The 19,076-nt window shown below is 48.1% G+C and overlaps 1 protein-coding gene across 3 annotated transcripts in view; it reads right to left on the reverse strand.

Annotated features, from left to right (window-relative positions):
* Nucleotides 1-2,908: 2,908 nt before the first annotated feature.
* Nucleotides 2,909-19,076, reverse strand: part of LOC131673502 (carboxypeptidase N subunit 2-like) — a 66,599-nt gene continuing 50,431 nt past the window's right edge. For 2 of the 3 annotated variants that reach the window (XM_058951521.1, XM_058951522.1), the window contains exons 3-5: nt 8,589-9,730; nt 5,156-5,652; nt 2,909-4,854 (exon numbers count right to left, since the gene is read on the reverse strand). In XM_058951521.1, coding sequence (XP_058807504.1) covers nt 4,304-4,854; nt 5,156-5,652; nt 8,589-9,694 — 2,154 coding nt within the window. In that variant the 5' untranslated portion in view covers nt 9,695-9,730 and the 3' untranslated portion in view covers nt 2,909-4,303. The remainder of the gene's footprint in view (nt 4,855-5,155; nt 5,653-8,588; nt 9,731-19,076) is intronic. The other variant, XM_058951523.1, reaches the window with a different exon arrangement.

Genomic DNA, 19,076 nt, shown 5'->3' on the forward strand with positions numbered 1-19,076 from the left:
TATACGCCGACTCGGGCGTTATATCCCTGGACTGACGGACTCTGCCTGAAAGACTGCCACGGCCGCGGTAGCGCCTTTAACAATTCTTGCCGAGTGAAATTATTCAATAAGCTATCGAAATTATTATTCCACTCGCATCGCGACGATCGATGTGACGCGCCAATGAAATATGCACCGGCTACGTCTGTGCGCGGGCCATCCCACCGTCCATTTTTATTCCGTCGTGCCTATAAATAATAAATACTCGGGGGCAATTTTCCAAGAGCTTATAGGCAAGCGATTTCGATGGCATCCGCGACAAAGAGAGAAGGAGAGAAAATCGCGATCGATGATGCCTCTATCAAGCTTGTCAATGACGATAAAATCTTGGCTGCAGCGCGTTGCGAAGAAACAGTTGACGCGACGGCCACGGGGCGACGGATTACAAAGTGCGCGAGGCTCGTTTGTAAAAAGAGGTCGTTTGGCGCACTCGCGAGAGCAGCTCTTTACGCGCGCGGTACGTCAGCGTTAGTTTGTCCTGCCTGCCTCTTTCTCTCCGAGCGGCATCATATCCGCGCTCGTACTCTTTGTGTCACGCAAAGCCGTATATTTTTAGAGTTATAAACGCGACAACTAAATCTCATCTCTCCTCTCGCTTGTTTTTTCGTGTGCCGCGTTGTACCGCGCGCCTCAGCCCGCAATCTCGTTTAAATTTAACGCGTTACTAATAACGCCATTTGGAATGCTCAGAATAGACCGTCGCAGTCGCCTGTCAAGAACTGCTAATCGGGCTCGAGCGACGTTGAGTCTGTTATTCGATCGTAAGTAGAATGGATTAATGCGAGTTCGACGATTCGACTTTGTCGTCACGCGCGTCAAGCAGGATAAATTTCACATCAACTTGCAGCTGTCGTTGCGAGGTGCCATTGCGCAAATCGCTTGTAGAAGTCCGCGTGGAATCGAGTCATCAATCCTGACCGAGCAGGCAGCATTGGGCAGCGAGAGATGAAATCAATGAAGGGCTCGACGTCGCCAAAAGTGCCTTGCGAAACTAATAACAGCGAGAAATGAGGGGAGGCAGGCTGTTAACAAGCTAACAATTAAAAGAAGATAAAAGGCCATTGGCTCGTAAATTTTCAAGTATCGTTAAAGTCGATGTAAAAGCTTGGGCCCCACCCCCCTCCCTCGCGCATATAGAGTGGAAAACGGGTTTCTGGCGCAGCGCGCGCGAGGTATCGCGTGTCCGCGCGCACAAAAGCCCATAAGAAATTAATTAGTCAAAATAAATCGTTGGCGAGCGAGCGGCGAGGCAGATAAATCAAGCGGGCAATTTGGCAGAGAGCGAGAGTCCATATTACAATGGCGGTACAATCAATTTATGCAAATGGCATGCTACGGCGCGGAGCGCGCGCGCCCACCGGCTTCGAAAAGAAAAACCAAGTATGTACGAGCGAGGCAATGATAATTAAGCAGACCTTCCGTGAGAGCTACACGGCAGCGATAAATTTGGCAGCCCGCGGGTGGCAGAGCGAAAGAGAGAGAAAGAACTACAGCGACGAAGCAGAAACTATGAAAAATTGGTGTCGTCACCTTGTCGCGAGGCGCGGCTAACGAGGCTCCGTCTCTCTTTTCTCGGCGATTTGATTTATCCGGCAGTCGGGGTGTCCGCCGGACGTCGGCCCGCTTGGCGCGCAATTATCCCGCGGGAGACGTTTTCATTTGCAAGTGCGCGCGGCCGCGCATATCGCCCACCTCGATCTCGGCTCGCTCGCTGCTCCGGCGCTGCTTCTTGTATTTACCTTCGCGTTATCTGCTCGCGTAGCCCAGACCCGAGGCTTCGGCGTAAGCTACCGCCGCGCGTCTTTTCGCGCGCGAATTCCGCTTCTCCGCTTTCTCGCAGCCTGCGCGCCCCTGCTGCTGAGTTTCCAGTGTCTCCGCGACATTTTCGCTGCTACCTCGTCGTTAGGACGCGCACGGGCAAAGCCTTAATTCGTGATTTAATTTGGATTGCGCGGCTCTACTTGCTGAATAAAAGATAGATCCGCTTGAAAAATATAAGGTAGCGCTCTTGGCTACCTGCCGTTAGCGCGGCGTAGCGACGTAAATTTGCGCGTCAACGTTTCGTAATATCGAGGCGGCAAGAAATGCCATTGGCCTGCGAGAAATGTTAATTTCCGAGAGAAAATGGGGAAAAAAGGGGAGAGGAGTCGTGAAATTCAATAACACAGCTCATCCAACTTTAATAAAGCTCGCCAAATGACTTTGTTAGTCGCGCAGGGAGCAGCGCGGCACTGCTCTCTCCGGCTGCAATACAACATTTGAGTTCCGAGCGCGGAGAGCTATTATACGAATCTTTGTCGAGAGAGGGAGAGAGAAGAGCGACCAAGTGAGTTTCCGCGTTGGCGCACGGCAGAATGTCTCCCCGAGGGCGAGGCTAATGATAGCGTTGCGCGACGACGACGACGATCGCGTATAACCCTTTCGCCCGGCTAATTGTGAATTGTATCTCGACGACTGCTGCACAGGTGCACTTTTCGCTGTGTCAATGACGGTTTCGTCTCTCGCCTCTTTCCCCGGGTTTCAGCTCCTAATAGACAATGTGACGACGACGCTTTCAACACTCGCCAGCTTTCTCTCTAAATTAGATCGCCACTCCAACGTTCGTCTCTCTCTCTCTCTCTCTCTCTCTCTCTCTCTCTCTCTCTCTCGCTTTTGTTAGCTGTAACGTTTTTTTTAATTTCATCGCACTCGCTGCCGTCTATCTGGACGTACGTGTGTCAGGACAATTTTTACGCCGCGCTTTTATTGCCTGCTGTTCCCGCTAAACTTTGTTCGGGATATAGAGATAAATAAGTCAGCTTTGTCTTTATTTGTCTTTTAGAAAAAGTTTATTCAACTGTTAACAACATAATTGATTTTCTTTTCCAGAATAAACTAGCTGGGTTTTGGCGAAATAATAACATATTTTAACGGCGAATGCATCGGGAATCGTAAATTACAAAAATTAGGAATCGCTTCATTAATCTGCGTTCCTTCAAATGTCGTTACAAGTTGTACTATAATTTGCTTTTCGATAGATACATTTAAAGTTTTGCTGTTGCTTTGTCTAAGTATCAATGACTTTTGAGAAAAGAATTTGCATACCTCACTAAGTACCGAAAAAGATGTTGTCTTGTGGAATCCGTTGTCGAGACTGTCCCGATATATATGAAATTTACCTGTATTATTTTACACCTCGAAAGGAAATTGCGTAGGGCGGAGTATTAAAACTTTGTTATTTTGTTATTCTTTTTACTAGCGTTTTCACTAAATTTGTTTAATACATTATTAATTTTTTTTTTTGATTTGTTTAAGGTTAGTGCTTATTATCGCAATTATTGTACTTGTCCAAAGTACTATACGAACTATATTTACGATGCATAGTACTTTTTTCATTTATACACCGAATCGTTTATAAAACAATTTGATTATTTAAAATATTTATACGAAGATAAATGTTATTATTACCTCTTGTTTGTTTGTTGTTTTTTATACAATTGCTTACATTCAAATAATACTACCTATTACTCTTACAGCTCTAAAATTAAATATTCGAAGATTCAAAAAATCCGATAAACGTCCCTTAAAAATTAATGTACAAATCACAATTACAATGTACGTAAATGCTCTTATTTTCTTTTTTAGTTATCGCAACTAACTTTACAAATATATAACGACGCGTTGCTACACATACATCATCGTTCTTTCGAAGAGCACTGAAAGACCAACGAGATATATCAACAAGAAACAACTATCGATATAGCCCCTAGGATTCATTATTGCTTTTTCCATCAGAAATTCATTAGATTCATCTCGATAATTTTCAGTGCATTTCCCATATATCGACACGATCATTGAGAGAGTACACAACTCACGAGCGAACACGCCTAACATCGCAACGTGCAAATCAAATTAAATAAATACAAATAAAAAGAGAGGAAAAAAAAGCAGGAGGGAAGAAGAGGGCGAGAGATATCGCGCAGGCTTGCTGCCCGATAAAATATCCCTCACGCAGACGCGTCAATGTAATTGGCCCTTTCCAACTGAGGGTACACCGCACATGCATCTCGTTACGCAATGCGCAGTCGAACAGAACCGACTGCGGGGCGTAAACTCTCTCTTTCGAACGATGAATAATTAATGGACGCAATAAGCATGAAAAGAAGCGAAATATTGCGAATTGATCAGGCGATAAAACGAAAAGAAAGAAAAAAAAAAGTATAACGTAATACGACGATCCATCGCGATCACAAGGTTATAAAGGGCGGGGCTGCACTGCACTGCACTAGACGAATACGACGTGTGGCTTTTGCGGTGGCAGCTGAGGTGGCGGCGGAGCCGTGGCTGGCTGCGGCGGTTGCTGATACTCGTACTCGTAGTCGTAGTCATAAGCCGCGGCGGGCCTGTGATGATTGCGATGCTGCTGCTGCTGCTGCTGCTGCTGCTGCTGCTGTCGGCGCTCGCTGCTGCGATGAGACGTCCGGTAAACCGGCGGCTCGTCGACCCTCAGGTTCGTTACGTCGGCCACCGCATAAACGCCCTCTTGCTGAAGTAAGCCGCCGCCGCCGCCGCCGCCGCCGCCGCCCATCAGCAAGTCGTTTGCCGTCAAGTAGCCTGGCTGTTGTAGCTGCAGCTGACTGGACGGAGGTGTCGCCGGACACTGCTGCTGTTGGTGTTGCTGCTGCTGCTGCTGGTAAAACGACGAGTTGAAGCTCTGAGCGTCGACGTCCCGTCTACTGCCGTTGGGCCGTGAGTACCGAGGCGTCTCGTAAACGTTCGTCTCACGGGATTCCGGCGACTCGCTGCCTGATTTTTGACGAGAGTGCTGGTACTCTGCTGACAATTTGTACAAATTGCAATGTGTTACAATTATTCAACTGATGTTGATGATTTTAAGAGACTCTGATTTTCTCTAGCTATGGAAAATCATGTCTTATAAGTTTTAAACGATATTAAAATGCATAGATGATTCGATTTTATGAATATTTCCAAATAAATCTCGCATCCTGCTCTTCATATTTAAGAAAACCATACGGAAGAGTCACACGATATTTCGCTGAGAAATTTCAAAGGAAAATAAAATATTATAGGACTGCATTGTTTCGACGAATGAAAAGACGAGAAAAGTGGTGAATACCTTGGTTAGCAGGGTCGTAAACCAGATCCTCAGTTCGGGCGATGAGCCTGCGACTGTAGGACTCGTGATGCTTGTCGGGCAGTTCGTCGCCAGGCCTGCCGACGTAGACAAGCAGTTCGGGCCTGGTGGGCGCGGCGTAAGAGGGTACCCGCTTCCTCCTCTTGAGCCTGGTGATGTGGGCGACTAGAGCGAGGATAGCAGCGGTGGCGGCGAGACAGCCAGCCGCCGACAGCGAGAGGTAGAGCGGACTCAGTCGGCACCTGAGCGAGCCTTCGGGCAAGTTGGCGAGCAGTTTGCCGGCGAACTCCTCGTCGCGGCAAACGATCTCCTGGCTGTCGATCTCGAGCGTGCCGTTGCCACGCAGCACGTTCCAGAGCCAGTGCACCGAGCAGTTGCACACGAGGGGATTGCCACCCACCCTCAGCGCGGCTAGGCCGTCCACCGGGAACTGCGTGGGCTGCAGCGAGGCCAGACTGCAGCGGCGTAGCGACACCCACCTGCAACACACGCACGCGTTGCCTTGTTTACTCTTGGTCTGCGCTGTCTAGTCGCCGGATACGTTTCTATTTGCGCGCCGCGAGCTTTGGCATTTTTAATGAGAGAGACTGACTAGTGGAATCGCGTGCGGGACTGCCCGCAGTGTTTCGATAATTGAAAGTGAGCCGTTTGAGCTCTCTCTCCTCTGTTCTTCGTTTTTTATTTTCGTTCGCGTCAGACGCGCTGCGCTTTAACGAACGTCCATTTTATGGGCTCTGCTGATTGATTTATTGGACGCGCGCGCTTTTAAATGTTTACGCGCTGCGGGCTTTCCCTTTATTTTGTTCTTTCATTTCGTCCTTTAGTCTGTTGCAGTATCTCGAGTATCGATTAATCATCTTCAGCAGCGCGCGTTCCTCTCGACGGCAGCTTCCGCTGTTTAATTAGACAAATAAATATCTAGAGCCTCTGCGCGAAACTCTTGAGAGCAAGCTCGATCAACGAACATGTCAATGTGTAATGACACTTTTAGCGCGAGAGAATTTAATTATGAGAGATAGAAACGAGCAATCGAAAATTAATTTCCTCCTCTGGAGGGGATTATGTAATCGAAGTTCCAGATATTCATGATGAGGTCGAATAAATCAAATGAAATTTCGGAAATGAGTAAGTTGTAACGAAATCATAGGAAAAGGAGGTTGCGGAGATGGAAAAAGCAGTAATTAATTTCAGCGCGAGTAGGGGAATCTAATGAAATTGGCGTCGGACAAAGAAGCATCTATTTCGAAATATAACGAAGGGTAGTAGTAGCGTGTCTGGCACTTGTCATCGTACTATGTATTCCACGACTCACCCTACTTCTCTCTCTCTCTCTCTCTCTCTCAGTCATTCGAGTCTGCATAAGCGCAAACCTGTGCTCACTCACCCTTTCGATGTATCGCGCGTGTTTGCCGTTCGCATTATGTCCGCGCGCACACGTTTAATGCAACGCTCGCTTGCGTCTGGTCTCTTTTATGTGCGCGTGTGTGCGCGCGTGTACGCGGGCGACGCAGTGGCTTGTCACTGGCATGTAACCGACATTATTGGATTACTATACGCTACACTATAATATACGCGCGCGTCCAGTGTATAAGCAGCTGAAAGGGAGAGAAATAAACAGACGATCGGCGTACGGACAGGTGAATCATGCGAAAAGAGAGAGAGAATGTAGTGACAAAGGGACCCATCACACTGATTAAAATCAAAATCACGACGGTTTTCGCACGCAGCTTTCAAGCTCCCTTTTACTTTTTCCCAATTAATTCGAATATTGACGCGACGTTAACGCACATCGTTAAAATTAAATTTAATGCGGATACTTCAATTCAGCTGTGGAATATTTTATGCCCGCGCAAAGAATAATGTATCGACGTGGCTACGCGTTCTCTCTCTCTCTCTCTCTCTCTCACTCTCTCTCTCTCTTCGGTGATTAATTTTCGCCTCGGTGCCGGAAGCCAAAATTCGCGGAATATCGCGCCGCGCGCTCAAAGAATAATTACGTAACAATTTTTAAATGCGGCCGCGTTCAAAGTGAAAGCCTATGTGATTAAGTGCTCGTTGGCACTCACCGCGAAATTTCCCATGGAAAAGCGAGATAAATTAAGGGCCTCGTCAAAGCAAATAGAAAACACAGCGAGGCGAAGCAAATTTAGCGAAAAACAGAGGCAAAGAAAGACGAGGGGTTCGCACTTGTATCGGGGCTGGGGCAAATGGAGACACGACGGACGCGCGGCTTGTAGCAAAAGAAGCGCGCGCGAATGAAAACGCTCCTACGCTTACATGTCTATCAGTGCGAAGCACGGACGGACGAAAAAAAGAGAGAGCGAGGGAAAAAGCAGCTGGGGGTAGCTTGTGCTCGGCGCTGTAATTTATCGTCGTCCGATTGAGGGAGAGTCAGCCAACGATGCGTTTACCTTCACGCAACGCCGAGCTTGCGAGAGAGAGAGAGAGAGAGAGACCGAGTGCAAGGGAGAGGAATCGCTTTTGTTTTTTGGCTTTTTGTCTGGCTCCTCTCTGCGGCTGCGATTTTAATCGGCGATCATTGTATTTTGGATACGCGCCTCGAGCCCGTTGCCTTTATTGCTCGCACTCGCTCGCTCGCTCTCTTTGCCGCGGCGCGCCGAACGCCACACCAAGTTGACTCGGGCGTATCGTTATGCCAGTCATTCTTGCGCTGCACCTAGTCCACCGCGCGATTATTTTATCGGTATTCTCGGGACGATTGCGCTAAATGCAAAGCAGATTAGCTTCTCACCGTTCGTTTGCTCGTTCGCTCGCTCGCTCGCTTTTTCCTTTGATTCGGCCTTTACGGCAAAATATTTTCGCCAATTTGGTCGCTTACTCGTTAGATTTGCTCGAGATAAATCAAAGAGATTTCGCGCTTTTCACGAAAAACAATTGAAAAAATAAACGAAGTAGCATATTTTTCTCGCGAGGTTCAATTCGATGTCCATAATGATTTTAATTCCCACAACTGAACCGAGAGTCGTTAACTGCCGAATAATTGATCGATCAGCACTGAAATTCTAATTATGGACGGACTAGCGCTAGCCAGTTTGATATAATCGTCTGGGAAAGGAACGAGCGCATGAAAAATGGCAAGCCACGCGCGCGTTAGACTAAAATCGCGGGGCATTTCCAATGGCACGGCGATAAACCAGCGTGCGCGGACGGGAAATTGGTCGGGGGCCCGCGCGGGTATAGCCGAGTAAATAGTTAACGATTGAACGAGGCATCGGACATTGCAGCGAAATAATAAATCGCGCGCTCGCGCGAGAGCAGCGCCAAGCCGTAGGCCTGCGCAACGCTCGGCAGGCCGGCCGCGAATCGATCGATCGCGCGAGCGTCGAAGGGCTCGGCGACGAGCCGACGCGCGTCCCGAAAGACGACTGTCTTGCGAGGGGGAAACCAGGCGCACCTGAGGTTGCCGGCGGCGTAGAGCACGCGAGCGGGCAGCTCGACGAGGTCGCGGTTGCCGTCCATGGAGAAGCGCTCGAGGTTGACGTTGTCGGCGAAGGCCCGCGCCTCCACCCGGCTGACCGAGCACTCGTTGAGCTCGAGGCTGCGCAGCTCGAAGAGGTTGCGGAAGGCCAGGCTGGGCAGCTCGCCCAGCGGGTTGCGGCTGAGCACCAGGCTGGTGAGGACCGCGAGCTTGGCGAGGGCGCCGCTGGGCACCGAGGTGACGTTGTTGCCGCCGAGGTCGAGGTGCAGCAGCCCGGGCACGCGCTCGAAGGCGTCGTCGGAGATGCTCCTGAGCACGTTGTTGGCCAGGCTGAGGTACGCGAGGGCAGGCAGCGAGGACAGCGAGTCCCGGCCGAGCTCCTGGATCAGGTTGTCGGAAAGGTCGAGGCGCTCGAGGCTCGGCGCCAGCGCGAGGTTCGACGAAGGCACCTCCAGCAGCGAGTTGCGCGTCAGCACCAGGTGCCGTATCCTGTGCAGATTCCGCAGCAGGCCCGCGGGCAAGCTGGTGATGGAGTTGCCGCTGAGGTTGAGCTGCTCGAGGTCGCTCGTGTAGCGGAACGCCTCTTCGTTGATGTCGCTGATGTTGTTGTTGGACAGGTCGAGGCTCTTGAGCACGCTCAGCCCGTGCAGCGCGTTCTTGGTCAGGCTGTGGATGGAGTTGGTGCTGAGGTTCAGGCTGACGAGGCTGTGCTGCTGGCGGAAGTTGTTGGAGCCGAGGGTGTGCACGAGGTTGGAGCTGAGGTTGAGCGACTCGAGGTTGCCGTAGAAGTCGAAGGCCATGTGCAGGCCGGAGATCCGGTTGCCCGACAGGTCCAGGTGCCGGACGTCCGGGTTCAGCTGGATGGGCACGATGTCGAGGCCGCCGTAGGCGCAGCTGCTGCGCAGCGAGTCGTCGTCGCAGCGGCACCGGGCTGGGCAGAGGCCCGCGCTGGCCGCCTGCACCGTCAGCAGCGCACCCAGAACCGCCGATATCGACAGTCGACCGGCCGACCGCTGCGACCGTCGCCCACGCCAGCACCTTCCTGACGATGGCTCAACGCCGCTGCCCGCGCGACCTGCCATTCCATATGAGCCGAGCCGCAGCTTTCTCGTACTACCCTGCAACAATAATGCGCACCTTCGTTACGTCCATCCGTTGCCATTGCCCGGCAACGCGCGCGTTCCCGTCCACGTTCTCCAAGACAATTGACCGTCGCTGCGAGCGATACTTGAGCATCGTTCGTCACGACGCTGCTATCGCAAGCTTCTGCGACAATGGCTTCGTGAGTTTGCTAATTATTTAATCGCCGACAATCGACTGCTGATGAAGAATGTTCGGCAAATTTATTCCACTGTCGTGCGCCATGAAAACAAGCGAAATCGTAAATTGTTGAGAGATAAAGAGCGAGGCTAACTGCAATATATCCGGCAATTCGCCAGGTAAATGCCGCGCAAATATTTCCTCTCTACTTGCTCTAAGTCTCTCCTTATCTCTTTTGTTATTATATGAAACGTTATTAATACGCTTGAATGCGCTTTTGATGCATAGCCATTTAAATTACTCACGAAATCGGGCGCTCGATCGAATACACTTCAAAGCGCGCGCTCGAGAAAGCTTATAAAGTGAAAATACCGGCAGACTGGGGAATTTATTGCACTCGGCCGACATAAATCATATCGCGCTGCGCTGCTCGGCGTAGCGGCGAAAAATTTTTCAATAGTCCATCGCTTAGAGCCGTCGATGTGTGCTAAAATGAGGGACTAACGCGCGAATAATCCACCGATAAAACTGCGGCTGCGACCGAGTGCAATCGCTCGCGCAGCCCGCAGACGTTACGAAATTAGAGCATCCGACTGCGCGGCGCCGAAATGTCATTCGCGCAATATTCAAAGCGCATTATCTGCGAAACGCGCGTAGAGCAGGGGTAGGGGGGAAGCCGCGAGTCGATAAAGTCAGAAGCGTGGGCGCGAGCGAGGCAAGCCGCCGTTGTTGCGCCGAAGCTTAAAGGGTGGGCCGCCGCCGAGCAAACGCTCCTAATTCCTCGGTAATGAAACAGTGAAATCTAATTAAGGGCGCAAGCACCATCAGCAGATAATTATATTCATAAAGAGGCGAGTCACCGCGGGCCGGCACTAGCAGAAGCAGTAGTGCAAAGTTTGCAGCAGCCAAGCGCGCGAGATAAAGCAAGCATCTCCCCCCCCCCCCATCTACCTCTCACTGTCGTCGGACAATGGCTTTCACCGCTCTCCATTGCGCTGCGTATATTTGTCGCGGCCGCGGCGCGACAGTTCAACTTTCGAGTCGGCTCCCGCCAGCCGCGATTTTCCGGCAAACTCGAACTGCCGGCCGTCCCCGCTGTGCTGTCCGCCGCAGCGAGCGCGAGCGCTGTGTATTCAGGTCGCGTATACGCACACGCCAAAACTTTCGACCCTCATTCGGTGCCGGGCGTGCGGCTACGGCCAAAGCGGCTCTCACATTCGTGCCGCGCGCAACCCTTTATCGGCGATATATTAATTTGACCCTCTCGTAACTGAACTCTGGCTTCTTCTTGTTCTTCTGGTGCCACGTGTGCGCCGCGCGGGCGGCCTGCTGTGGCCTTTCCAAACGCGCGCTTACGACACTTTGCCCCTTCGCGCGCGCATCAACATCCGACCGATCTTCCTCCACGCCAGCGCTTACTTTTTTTTAATTAAAAGACTGCACGTCCGAGGGAGCGGAGGACAACGAACATCGGACGCGCTGCGTAGAATTTTATCTCCGTGCGATCTCGTGCTCGGAGAAAAAACAGTCGTAATCCACAAATACGCGGACATTAGTTGTTGCTGACATAGCGCTAATCCTACGCCAACAGTTGGCTGCGAGTAATGTCCGACGTTAACGACAATAAAACACGATAAATTAGCATTAGAGGCTTGCTCAAAATAAAGGAAAAACATAAGCAGCCGGTGATCCGTCAGGCTAATAAAGCGGATAAAAATCGCGCATTCGGAGTCTCTACGGCCGGCTACTAATATTTTTTTTCTCCTTCCTTTCGTCCGTGGTAAAGCCTCTTGTACCTTTGGAGCGAGCGCCATTTGTATGTATGAGTGTACGCGTTCTTATTGTATAAGGGAACTCGCGTCTCTCGCTGTTCACCCTCGGCCGATCAATCTCGGGCATATTCATCGTCGCTCTCTTGGTAGTTGTATACACGCATGAATTTCAGCTCTCTCTCTCTCTCTCTGCTATCTCAAACGACCATACGACAATGCGCTTTCGAAAGGGAGAAAGAGAGAACCGCCGGCTGACCGACTCGGCTTAACGCCCCGTTATTGTTCGGATCGCCACTCGACGGAGCTTTGCACTGCTGCTGCCAACTCCCACGCCAGCTGTAATAAGCTTCTCTCGGTTCCCGCCGCCGTTTCTTAGTACGTAGGCAGTTGTTGCGAAGGTGCCGCGGCGCTGTACGGCTAATTGAAGTTGCCCGAGCACCCGCGCGAGCTAAGAAAAACAGGGGTGAGATTGATCGATTGATTTTCTTGCCACTTGCCTCGTCTGGCCGCCTTTCACGCGCGCGCTTACGTCGGCGTTATTTCTTCTCGCGACGGGCCAAATGCGACAAGCGAGAGCCAACCCATCGCGCGGCGACGCTCGGTTTTTCTTTCTCTGGCTAATTCGCTAAGCAAGCTGGACAAGTATAACAGTGCCCGCGCGAAAATACGGCCAGATCAAACGACTATTGTACTTGTTTGCATACGTAATGCCCGAAAATTGGCCAACGGGAATTTTTGATATTTCCCATGCGGCGGCGAATTTATTTTGTAAACAAGATCATCTCTCACTGGAATTTTATTGGCATAGTATAAGCCAGAGCAAACAGAAAGAAGGAATATTAACTAGACGATGAAAATATTATTGCTGATTGAGGCCTCTGTTTATCCGGCTCTCGGCTGAATAATAAGACGTTTTTCCAAGTCCTCCACTCTGGCCGTCCGCTCGTTGGAATTTCATACATACACGAAGGCCTCTTGATCCTAAGATAACTCGCGGACTCTCCTCCCCCATTGACCAAATCATCCGAGAGAGCTGCTATTTATACGCGGAAGTTTAATGCTTTCTCTATGTAAATACGGAAGCTCTGTAATAATCAAGCCAAATCGCGCGTCACGTATAGCTGGATTTAACCCTGCTCCAGTGAATATTCAACTTAATCAAGCAAATGCAATCCCTAGCGGTAAGGCCGATCATCTCTGAGCTCGCGGAAAATTAAAGGAGCAAGAGAGAGCGAGAGAGAGGGAGATCGAAAGCAAAACAAGGCAATGGAAGCGAGAAAGTCCCAAGCGAAGACTACTGCAGGAAAAATAAGCACAAAGCCCCGCCGGGAGAATAAAGCGATCGAGGGTGGAGAGCGGCCAACACAAGTGGAGTCTCTCCCTCTCTCTCTCTCTCTCTCTCTCTCTCTGGCGAGGGCGCTGAAATGGAGGGCCAGGCATGCTGCCGCTCAATGGAGAGTTAATTAACTGGTTAGAGAAAGACAGAGACGCTTGTCGATCGACGTCGGGCAAAAGTTCCATGTTAGTAGGCAATCGATGAGCTTGTACTTTCGATCGGCTGCTGATCTAATAAACAATCGCAACTGATTCTCGAGCGAGGAACCGCGGGGTTCCACGCCCACCGCCGTGGCTTCCTCCTTATATGCCGGGTCGCCCGCTAAATCCCAAGAAATAATATTGGCAAGTTCGCGATCGCACTTGCGCAGCCTCTCGCCCGCGACTCGCTTTAACTTGCGACTCTCCGCGCAAACTCAAGCCCACATTCCCGCGAAATGAGCAGCTTATTTCTAGTCGATAATACGCGAGAGAAACGTCCAATGGAATCGATACTCCAGTCCTCGAGATTAATGCGATCCAAGCTAAATTGAATTGGAATGGAGGAAAAAGAAAGTCGGCCAGACGAGGAGATGGAAGAATAATGTTTTTAATAACTCTGACCAAACGACGTATATTAAACCGCAAGAGACCGCAGATTCCGCTGAAAAATCAAGCGATTTCTGTCGAATCGATATATAGCAGCTTTTAATCTCGTTAATTTTTTCCCTTCTGACAGTAAAAGAGAGAGAGAGAGAGAGAGAGAGAGAGAGAGAGAGAGAGAGAGAGAGAGAGAGAGAGAGCGAAAGGGGGGCGAAAGAATTAATAACGACGAGCTAGATGAAAATCATAACTTTGACATCTCTCTCGTGTCGACGTAGTGCTGCGGCGTCCCGCAGGACATTACTACGGAATGTAAGTAATAACGGCATTACTTCGCGTAATGCCAAGTGTCTCTCTTTCTCTCATCGGCACAACGAGGGAGGATGGCTTTTGAAATGCGACGACAATGCTCCGCAGCTGCAGAAAGAGAAGAAAGGAAACGAGCGCGGGAAAGGAGGTAAGAAATTATTATTTAAGATGATCAGACGACGACGAAAATGAGAAAGTAAGGATTTTAAAAGAACGCTCGGGAGACAATAAAAGCCGGAGGACCATCATTTCCATGGCAATCAAAGGGGGCAAAGTAAAAAAAAGAGCTGGTAAAATTACCCACGGAAAGCGCTTCCTCCAACCTGCGCGCTTTTCTTTTTTTTTTGTACGAAATGTGTTTTAATTGTTACGAAAGAATAAGTTTTTCAAAAAGAAGAAAAGAGAGAGATAGGGCTTTTTAATAAAGGTGCTGCAGCTGCGTTTGCGAAAAGGAGAGAGTCGAGGAATATTTTAATTTGAAAAAAGACGCGGCGTGATGAAGGTAATTGTGTGAGGCGCAGCAGCAACGTAAAGTAGCCATTCCGATTTTGAACGCGAGAATTGTAGCAGCTGGAAATATTGTTGCAAAAACAGACGGCCAAATAAAGGACGAAAAAAACTCGCGTTAAAAAGACCAAAAGCTTACATACACACGCGCTTGTACAAGAAGAAAGGCGTTATACGCAAAGGCCTCTCAAATGAAAGCTTCAGAGAAGAGCACGGGCAACGCCTAAAATTAGCGAGACGCAATAAAAGGATGAGAGTATAACGCTTGCAGGCAAAAAAAAAGAGTAGCCGAGCAAAGACGTCTCTCAGAGTGAAATTGAGAAACGGATTTACGGGGGGGCCGCGGGGAACAATTAATTACGACAACATAAATCCGAAAACAATGAGTACGAGGAAAAACAAAGAATCATCGTTGAAGAAGTGCCAAAAAACGAGGGGCTCAAAAAAAATTGCATGTGCGAACGCAGAGGGAGAATTAAAGGGCCAACCAGAGCGACATCGTCGTACTCTGATACATGCAAAGACAAACAAATGAAACGAGACGGGAAAGGGGGAGAAGTTACAAAGCGGCACGGTAAAACCGGAGCCTTCGAGCAGATTAACGCGCGCCAACTTTAACTGTTTGTGACTGAATAGGATGAAAATCCCTTTGAGAAGTGTGAGAGATTGATGAAAAAATAAGAATCAACAAAGGGTTTGCAGGTATTTCCTGCAGATATATTGCAGTTTGAGTTTTTATTTTTTACGAGAAGAAACATTTATGTGCATTACTTTTGTTTTTGAAATCCTTATACATATATTAGTAAAAAATGAAAATAGCGTGTGAATTATATTACCTGCATAATTATATATAGCATGATTGGTATTACAACTGTTAGAAAACTGTCGCTCATTATCTTTTATCAAATGAATAGTTTAATGTAAAACAGTTCGATGAAACCTCAGTGTAATCTCGAAAAGCTCGTTTAAACAATAAAAAGCCCATACGAGACCACCAATGTAAAATTTTAATCTCGTAAGTACATATGCAAGATAAAATTCTAATTCGTTCACGGCGAAGAAAAAAGGCAGATTTGCGAAAAACAGAAGAGGCAAGCGCACAGCAAAACAATCTCATAAGCTGCGTGGCCGCGCTACACGAAAAACAGGCAGAAGCAGCGGCAGCAGCAGTAGCAGATTATAACGCAGAGCGTTCCAGCAGCTTCATAACGCTGGATTAAAAAGCCAGGGCTCCGCAAAAGCGCATATAATCGTGCCGTTCCTTCCTCGCCTACAACTGCGAGGGGCACTAGAGACTGCACGCAGCTTTCGCGGTGCGCGCAGAGGAGGGAGATCTGTTTTTTTATTTACGCGCGCTACTTACCACCTATAGCTAGGTGCCTTTCTTTTTCGCGGAATTTTCATTTTTTTTTCTCTTTTCAGCAGCTCGCGTTTCATTTCACGTGCGTTTCGGCCACCAGAGGGTACTTGCACGTATGCGAGCTCTCTTTCTCTCTCTCTGCCCCTCTTGCAGGCTAAATATTCCGATGAGTTCACGTGTGTGCAATTTTGAGCGATTCTTGTATTTTTTGCGAGCAAGCGAGCGCGAACGAGAGAGTCGCGAGTACTCTTGTCCTCGCTTGTTTTTCGTCGGCGAAAAGCTGCTCCACGGAATTGTAGGTCAGGCTGGATGACGTCCGCGTGCGAGGAAAACGGCTCCGTGCCTTCGACATTCGCCGAGAAATGTTAAAGTCAATATCATTTCAAATAGTTTCCGCGTGTACTCGAAGACTGAGGGAATATGGAGTCGTTTCTGCTCTACGCCAACCTCCTTTCCAATTTAGGTCTCGCGCAGTATACGAATATAATTTAACTTTGCATCTCTATTTACGCTACAATTGAATGCTCAACTGCGCCGCGCTACAACTCTCTCGCAACTTAACTCCGTAATATCAATATAGGCTTTGGAAAGAGAGCGAGAGAGAGACAGAAGGAGCCCATCCCCAACACAAGCTCCGCATTCAAACTACAACGCGATATTGCACATGAAAAAAATGGATAGCCTCGTTATTGCAAAATACGATCCGAGAGCTTTTTTTCACAGCATACAATGTGGCTATCGCGATGCACGACGGAATAAAAGAAAAAAAAACCCGGATTTCATTTCGATTCGCATACAAAAGAAAATATGATAAGGGGGTAAAAAATGAGCGAGGCGAGATAAGAGCAAAGAAAAATGGCGAGCACATAAGAGAGCAGAGCGAACTTGTGAGTGAACGAGAGACAGAGGCCAAGAGTAAAACAAACAGGCGGAGAGCGAGTGAAAGACAAAGGGTCGTGCGAGAGAGAAAGTGGACGTAGATAGGGGCAAAGCGGATTTGCGGTCCAACCGAATAAAAGCGACTCAGTCTCGTCGCCGTATACGTATGCACTTTGAGCTTAAGCCACACGAGATTGCGCGTGTTACTGACCCCTACCCCACCCTACCCCGCGACTTCGCGCTAATGTTTGGCTGATGCCGTTATTTACGGATAAAAACAACCTTACTCTCCCCTCGAAAATAGAATCATATGAATACGGCACTGATGAATGATCTGCCCGGCGAAAATCCATCAATTCTTTTGTACAGTCATTTTCTTTTCTCCACGCGGCGATGTTGCGCTGTACGATAAATTAGATCGCTGCGGAGGGTTGTATTACTATATCGAGCGACGACGACTTTTACACGGTGTTGATGACGTGTTGTTCGCTTTCAATCTCGTGTTCTACGCGATATTGCTGTTTATTTAACACGTCGTAATACGATGTAGGATTGCTGCGGCTACTACTGCACTGCTTTTCGGCAGCCTCGCTCGTTTCTATTTCAAGCCAGATATTTTTTAACTGCATCTCCGGATTTCAATTTTAATCAAATGTACCTTCGTTCACTACACGACTGAAATAGTATATTACGTAACTAGGCCGGAAAATGGGCAGACCCATAACACGTGCTTGACAACCTCGGCTTCGCCCCGGTCTTGTCAATTCTCACGTTCTATGGATTTACCAATACATTCCTAGACTAGCTACGTAATAATGGATTACATAGGTTTTCTTTCTATTGTATTCTCATGGAAAGTTTTATTCCGTAAGTTATAGAAAAATAAAGAACTATGATATACCACATTTTTTATTTCTTTCGAAAATTGATGTATACCATTTACCAGTATAATTATATACACAATTGATCATCGCGCAATCAAGAGATTTTCTTCTCACACGCGCATGCATTCTTTTTACGTACAACTATTTATTTGTCAAATGATTCACTCAAATATACTGGCGCTCTCATAATTGAGGTTCTCATAAACGAAGATCAATATATGTATTATATTCCACGCAGCAGGTTCCACACACGCATACACCCACACGCGCATAAAGATTGTGTTTCATAGTAAATATTTGTAGACAGAGCATGAATGACGCATAGTCTCTCCTAAAGGGTAGAGAGAGAGAGCCGCTTTCATATATCATAATAAAGCATCGGTAGCGCGAGCACGAGATTTTTCTTACCAGGCATTCCTCAGTGAAAAAGTCGTATCTATCACGCTTTATGCAAATGCATCGTTCCATTATAATTAGTAGTAGACGCAATCGAAACGAGAAAAGAAACAAAAAAATTCGAGAGCCAAGCTCCGAAAAATCGTAAACGCTTTCGAAGCATAAAAGAAATATACCCTTGAGAGAGAGATCATTAATCATGGATTATCAGGATCGCATCGCTTACGCTTGGGCATTTCTCGTGTTTCGGGAATAATAAGCAAGATGAAGGAGTACTATTGTACTACCGAAGTATCTCTTGAGTACACACACACACACACACACACACACCATATTGCCTGTTCTTTTTTTGCCGCGATGTCTACTCGTCGACGAATATGACGAATGGCTACCGCTATAGCACGTTTTTCTACTTTTCGCGCGGGCACGGATTTATATCGGGATTGTACGTCCGTGTGCTCGAAACACCGAGGCAGCTTCCTTCGTGTGTATATACAGTCGTATTTATGACTGCTTCTGCTCCGCTGCTTAGGTTTTTGCACGCTTTTGCGAATATGTGCGCTGCAGTGTGGCTTCTTTTAGTGTGTTTTTTTTTGCACGCGATCCAGCAAGCAATAGATAAATCAAACAAGCAGTCATATATTTCGAAATTTTCTCCGCTGCGAGCGAGCGAGTGAGCAAAATTTATCGTTGACTTTTTTTACGAATAATTAGCGATGACTGTCTGCGGACATAAATCTAAGTTTTTTTTCTACGTTGCTTAATTGAATTAAGAATTGCTATAAATACGAGGTGGATAAGTTGACTTTAATTTCAAGACAGCCGGCTGCAATAAAACCTATCCGGTTGGTTTAGGAAATTCGTAGGATCTAGTTGTACAAACTTTTATCTGCTGCGCATGTACTTTTACACGTGCGCGCGAAAGTATGGAAAGTTAGAGGAGCGAACTGTAAGTCTGGGAATCATTCGAACTTATATATACTTCGCTCAAATAGTTCGAACTAAACGTTTGAATTTAAATTTATCGAGCGTTCTCCGCGAGGATTTCTTTATTTCTTCTAGCTCGAATAAAAACGAGATCGCGATTTCTGCAGAGCTACCGTGTACAATTAAAGCAGTTTCCACTCTTTGTTTCTCCGTGACACGTGGTCACATTTGAATAAAAACACTGTAATCAAAG

The sequence above is a fragment of the Phymastichus coffea genome, unplaced genomic scaffold (assembly GCF_024137745.1).
Source record: "Phymastichus coffea isolate CEN01 unplaced genomic scaffold, Cenicafe_Pcof_1.1 PCOF00181, whole genome shotgun sequence".
Classification (NCBI taxonomy): Eukaryota; Metazoa; Arthropoda; class Insecta; order Hymenoptera; family Eulophidae; genus Phymastichus; species Phymastichus coffea.